At 60.0% G+C, this 6,433-nt stretch overlaps 1 protein-coding gene across 1 annotated transcript; it reads right to left on the reverse strand.

The window, feature by feature from the left end:
* Positions 1 to 1,025: 1,025 nt before the first annotated feature.
* LAG3 (lymphocyte activating 3) lies at positions 1,026 to 6,433 on the reverse strand. The gene is made up of 8 exons (XM_024129252.3): positions 6,376 to 6,433; positions 5,924 to 6,071; positions 5,278 to 5,537; positions 4,358 to 4,621; positions 3,700 to 3,975; positions 1,922 to 2,164; positions 1,506 to 1,633; positions 1,026 to 1,220 (listed from the first exon to the last, which is right to left on the reverse strand). Exons 1-8 carry the CDS (start codon positions 6,431 to 6,433, stop codon positions 1,122 to 1,124), a joined length of 1,476 nt encoding a protein of 491 aa, XP_023985020.1. The 3' UTR covers positions 1,026 to 1,121.

The raw sequence follows: 6,433 nt of genomic DNA on the forward strand, positions 1-6,433 counted from the left end.
CTCCCCTGTGTCAGACTTGGATCATAACTTTGCCAGGGCCAGGGTGATCTGTCCTGAGGGTGTACAGGGCGGGAGCCAGTTGCTGGGTGCGCGCTCGTGCGCGGACCACGGAGAGCGCAGTCACAAAGGTAGAGCCGGCCCACGGGGCATCGGAGCTGCCTGGTCCCCGGTCCACACACTGCTAATCTGCCTCAGCCTGCCCTGTGACCTCCGGTGGTGTGTGACAAACAGAGACCACTGGGTGGCAGTGTGCTCTCGTGCCTGGGACCAGACAGGTCGCCCAGGGCTGCGGAATGTAGGGGTGAGGCGGAGGCTGCCACCCAGAAAGGTTGCGAGACCCCACCTCCGGGAGGACTCGACCCGGCAGGGCTGAGTGTGTGTGTGTGTGTGTGTGTGTGTGTGTGTGTGTGTGTGTGTGTGTGTGTGTGTGTGTGTGTGTGTGTGTGTGTGTGTGTGGTGTGTGTGCGCGCGCGCGCGCGGGGGGGGCATTGAAATGCTCGCCCACCCCTGTGTGCAGTGTCATAGCACTGGTGGGCTCAGATCGAAAAAGAGGTTATTGCAGTCTGGACCCCAACAGCTGGGGGAGGAAAAGGTGCAGGCTGTTAAAGGCGTCAAGTCCTGGCTCCCCATCTGCTGCCCCACCCCAACAAGCGACCCCCGCTCCGCCTTCCTCAGACCCCATGTGTGGTGTGTGCGCGCGCGCGCGCGCTGCCGCCCGAGGGCCAAGGACAGTGCTGAGGTATGGCGTGCGTGGGGTGGGCCTGAGGGGCAAAATATAAAGGAAACCGGGCAGCCAGAGCAACGTGAGCAGGACGGAGGAGAGGGGCTGGAGGGCTGAGCGGTGAGGGCTGCTCGGACCTTCAGGAAAACGACTCCCCAGGAGAAAGAAAGAGCGAGAGCGAGACCAGGAAGAATCACGAAGAAACCAGGAACGGAAAAGGGGAAGATGCAAGACTGCCTGGGGAAAGTAGGTCAGAAGGCCAGGGTGTGAGAAGGGAGCCCCAGAGGCTGGGGAGAGACAGAACCTTCCCTGGGCAAGGAGGGGCCAGACTCAGGCTTCCTGCTGATGGGGAGTTTATTTGCACTGAAGTGCGGAGATGCAGGGGCTGCCCGGCGCCAGCTCAGGGCTGCTTCAGCTGCGGCTCCGGATCCTCTATCTTGCTCTGAGCCTGAGGTGGGTGAGTCTCATGCTCTAAGGCAGAGAATCTTCTCGGTCGCCACTGTGGGAAGACAGACACACACGGAGGGTAGGAGGAAGAGGAGGGGGGAAGGGAAAGGGAAAAAGCTATTCCTTCCCAGGCCCCTCCCTGCCCATATGGTCCCAAGCCTTCTCTCAGCCCCTGCGAGCCTCCTTTGGTTCCTTCAGGCACAAGGGGTCCCTGGAGCGCAGAGGCTCATGGAGAGGGGGCTCTGAGGGCAAGTTCAGGGGTCAAACTTGCTCATCTACCTGAGGAAGGGGTGCCAGACAGCACACCGAGGACTGGGGAGGGGGGCTCCCGGCTCACCCATCTTCTCCAAAGGTGAAAGCTAAAGGCTCCAGTCACCAACACGAGCAGGAAGAGGACACCAAGGATGAGGAGAGGGAGGTGGCCTGTTTTCCAGGCCCCCGGTGCTCTCCCAGAACGTTGGGCACCTACGGAGAGAGGTCAGGATTGCAACAGCCATAGGGTCATGGCTGGAAGGACACCTTACCATACCCCCATATGTTACCAACAATGAGACCCAGAGAGCTTCAGGGACTTGTCCAGGGTCACTCAGCTACTTATTGGCAGAAGTGGGTCAGGCCTAGACAAGAGCTGGAGGTCAGCTCCCTGGCCGGAGAGAAAGAGCGGGGACGGGGCGTGGTGTGGGGAGGAGGTCTGGAAGTGGGATGGAGGTGACTGGTCTGGAGTTGGGGCTATGGCGCTGTGGGGTCTCGGACCTGGGCGGGACAGCTCAGCGAGGTATACCGCGGTCCCGAGAAGCCTCTGCCCCTGGTACAGACGGCACTGCCAGGGCTGAGAAAGGAGCCTGGACTCTGGCATCAGCAGCCAGGGGCCTGTGGAGGTCCTGCGAGACTGCTCGTCCAGGGGTCTCCACACAAAGTGTTCTTGTCCAGATGCCGGAGTCACCTCACAAAGCAGTTTTCTCAGGTTGCCAGGTAATCCATGGGATTTGGGAGTCACTGAAAAAATTAGAGGGAAGAGATCTTTTGGGGCCCCGACCCACTTACATGAAAGCATAGGCTCAACTCCCAAGTCTCAATTGCCTTGACTCACCTGGGCTCTGATTGGGTGAGGTTGAGGGGAGGAGATCAGGGTCATGGCCCAATTAATCTTATCAAGACAAAGCTCTGGTCAGATCACTCCGCTGCCCCCAAACTTTCCAGGCTCCCTACTGCCTTCGGGGGACTGTTCAAACTCCAACCGGCCCGAAGGACCACATGACAAATATTTCAGATTCGTTTCCATGACTTTCTACTCAAACGCTCGCTCAGAACCCCCATCGTTCAGGTGAGTTGGCCTCCCAGAGACCTTGCACTTTTCCTGCTTCCATGCTGTGGCTCACATCTGTGTCCCCCAAATGAATTCCATCCTCATTTCTGAATGTCTAGAGAACAGATCAACCGATCTAGAGACAGAGCATCTCGAAGCTGTGCGGTGGGGATGGGTAGGAGGAGAAAATTGATGAATGGCCTGGAGCTGAGCATGGTGTACAGGCCCCTGAAGGTTTGCTGGCACAGACACCTGAGTTTAGCCCCAAGTCTGGCACTTCCCAGCCCTGTGACTTTGGGAAAGTTCCTTCTCTGTAAAACAGGGACAACAATCTCTCTCCCGTTGAGCTGTCGTGCAGATAGCTTGGAAAACTGCCTCAAGACAGTTGACCCTCAAGAAGACCTTGGACAGAAAGAATTGGTAAGCTGTGGTAACTGACTGGGAAGGAGGAAGTTGAGGATGAGTAGGACGCGAGTGGAGTTACTGACGGGAAGGTGACTTAGCAAGAGGATTGGGTGCGAGGAAAAGATGGGGCTCAGAGTGAGGCTGAGGTGTGGGTACCATATCTATGTAGAGATACGTGGGAAGCAAGTGGAAATCCAGCACCGGTCTTCAGGAGATGTGTTGTTGGCAGATTCATTTATTCATTCAACCAATATACATTACTAGGTGCCTACTGTGTGGTGCTACTATTTAGTGGCATAGGTGAGTACGGCAGACACACCCAAGCGGTGATAGTTACCGATCCATCAACACATACCTTCTGAGTTTGTTTGGTGTTTTCTTCTATGTTTGTTTTATACTGTCTTGAAAAGCCCTCGCTCAGTAAATATTTGCTGACTAAGGGGCGGATTTATTAATTCCTCCCCAATCCAGGCCACTTCCTGCAACTTTAACCCAGGCCCTGGCTCCAAAGTGGGCACGGATTCTTGAACTATATTCCACTTCTCTTGAACCATTCAAACTTTTGCCACCTCTCCTTCTAACTTCTCTGGCCCTCCCCCCACTTCAGAGCAGGGGAGTCCCTTACGGAAGAGTGGAACATTCATCCAGTGACTCGGGGGAGATTTTCAGTTTCTGTTCGTTATATGGGGGCGAGAAAAGAGGAGGCCACAAGGGGCATCCCCCTGCAACTTGTGCCCAGCGGCCTGGCAGCATGAGGTGGACTTGCCCAGTCTTTGCCCAGCTAGCCTTCCCTTCCTGTCCTTTCCCACCTGGGGCTGACCTGTGATGACTGCCAAAGTGACAGTGGCACTGAGCTGCTGCCCCTGCAGGTGGACGCCGCAGGTGTAGGTCCCAGCCTGGGCCTGGCCCACAGCCTCCAGTAGAAGGGTAAAGTTGCCATGGTCTCCAGCCACCAGGAGGTCGGGGCCTCCCCCAGGAGGGGCCCACGTGGCAGTGAGGGAAGACTGGGTCTCCACACCCGGAGGCAGGTGGCAGGGCAGCTCCACCCTGGAGCCGGCTCCAGCGTATACTGTCAGAGGGACTGGGGGCTCCAGGCCTGCAAAGAAAAGGGAACCCCAAGTTACAAAGGGGCTGGAGCGCTAGGTCGGCAGGGAAGGGAGGAAGAAGGGTGAAGGGGGTGGTGCGGCTCTGAGCAGAATAAGGCGGATGAACCGAGGACGCTCAGAACCCCAATGTGCGCGGGCCAGCAGGGGACCAAAGGCTGGCAAGTGAGGCTGGATGACCAAGGGAAAAGCTAGAAGGGAGAAGCCGCTGAAAGGCTGCAGAGGGAAAGAGAAAGGAGTGGGACAGTGAGGCCCAGAGTACTCACAGGTGCCATCAGCTTGGTTTGGGGGCTCATAAGTCCGGGGGAGGTGAAGGGGGGGCAGGGGGGCAGGAAGGGATTGTGGTCAAGTGTGAAGGCAGACTGGAGGAGTTACCCAGAACACTGAGGCTGTACGTGGTGGAGACATTGAAGCCATCTCTATAGGTGAGGGTGCAGCCCCAGGTCCCAGAGTCCAAGGGGCTGACGTGGGGCAGGAAGAGGAAGTTTCCGGCTAAGAGGTGATGGGGGGACTCCTGAACGGGCACTCTGCCTGGGCCCCGGAACCAGTGCACAGAGGCTGGGAGATCAGGGCGGCTGAAGGAGCAGTTCAAAATGACGGAATTGGAGGTCCACAGAGACCCGAGGGGGCTGGCAGTCACTGGGCAAGGACAGAGAAGGTTGATCAGGCCCACTTTCCCAACACATCAGGCCAACTAAGCTGGAAGCTCCTGGAAACAGGCACCTGGCTATAGATCTCTGTCTTCTCTCTGCCAACCCTCCTCCCACCCACCCAGCCCAGGGCCTGGCCCCTGGAGGCGGTGGGGGCTTAAAATGCATGCCAGGAGTCCCCTGCCTACTTCCCCTGCCCCCTGCCTCCAGTTCACTGGGCTTGGTCTACGCTTCCCCTTCTCCAGGCCTCGCTTGAGGGTCCCCACTAAGCCCACCCCGAGCTACAGACTACAGATGTCTCAACGGAGTCACTCCAGCCTCGCACTCTCCCCTCGAAGGGGTGCCTCCCCTCCTCCACCCTGGCACTCCCGCTGTGGGTCGGGGAAGGGGAGCTCAAGGGGTGATACGATCTCTCCACCGGGCCCTCCCCCGACACACGTGCTTCTCCGGGGGCACCTTCCACCCCGCAGGCAGGCTCGCCGGCCCCTTCCGCCCCTCTGCTCGGGGCTCTCCGGCAGGGCCTGGGGCGCATCCTTAGAAGCACAGCCAGCCTCTGCCCAGCCCTTCCTGCCTCCGGGGCGGCGGGATATGGGGCGCCCTCCTCCTAGCCCCGCTCCCCCCTCCGCCGCCCCCCCCCCAACCTACCCGCCGCCTGGCCCACGCGCAGACGGAGGCGGCAGGCGAGAGCGCGGTCCCCGAGGCGCACGGCGGCGTAGTACTCGCCGGCGTCGGCGCGTCGGGCCGGGCGCAGCCACAGCGAGAAGTCCCCGCGCTGGAGGCCGCGCTCATCCAGCTGCACGCGGCGCTGCAGGGGCGGCCTCCCGACGCGCAGGCCTCCGGGAGCCAGCCTCAGCACCGTGTAGCGGCGGGGCCCCGAGCCCCGGGCGGAGAGCGCCGCGGGCTCACTGGGCGGGAGAGAGATGGGACTGAGAAATCCGAGGGGAAGGAACCCCGGGGAAGAGGCCGTCCAACCACACTTTGAGGATGAGGAAGCCCACCCAAAGGGAAGATCTCTGGACTGCTAACCGTCCCGTCCCGGCTCCGGTAGGCCAGCACCGTCCACTACCGGAGAGAGGCAGGCGTGCTGGGGGATGCAGGTGTGAGGGGGGCAGGCTGCGGAGGAAGGGCGGGGAGGGGGGCGGTGGGCGGCAGGGGAGGCTGAGCCACTGGCTTCAGAGGGACTGACAGCTCGGGGGAGAACACAGAGGGCTGGCTTGGGCCTGGGACTGGAAGTCTGCATGCCTTTACTGCTGAATCTGGGGGTCTTGTTGCTGCAGTTTGGGGTGCATACCTGTCTGGTAGATGCTGCCAAGTGACTTGTCTTGTTCGCAGAAGGCTGAGATCCTGGAGGGGGATTGTGGGGCTGCAGGGGAGCTGGGCAGGAGCCCCCTCCTGGGCCCACACCACCGGGACCTCTGCCCCAGGGTCTGGAGCCTCCACTGGGGAGGAAAGGAGAGGCCAAGGGGAGGGGCCATGAGACCAGAGACTTCAAAGCAGAGAAGGAGCCTCAGTGTTTTCTGAGGGAGAAACAGGGCTGAGGGAGACCTTGGGTTTCTGCCCCTTCCCTGCCAAGGGGGAGACCTAAGAGAGGCTTTGGGGGCTGAAGGACTGCCCCAAGAAAGGCGTTAGAAGAATCCACCCAGTCTAAGGACCTTGGCATCTGTGTGGTCATCGAGAAATCCCTCCTCACCCCCTGCTGTGGGTCTGGAGGTCAACCCTCCCAGAGGGTGGTCCCCACCTTACCTGCAGCTGCCCACAGCAATGGCAGAAGCAACCAGACTGGGAACTGAGCCTCCCGCAT

This window comes from Physeter macrocephalus, chromosome 6 (assembly GCF_002837175.3).
Source record: "Physeter macrocephalus isolate SW-GA chromosome 6, ASM283717v5, whole genome shotgun sequence".
In the NCBI taxonomy this organism is placed as follows: Eukaryota; Metazoa; Chordata; class Mammalia; order Artiodactyla; family Physeteridae; genus Physeter; species Physeter macrocephalus.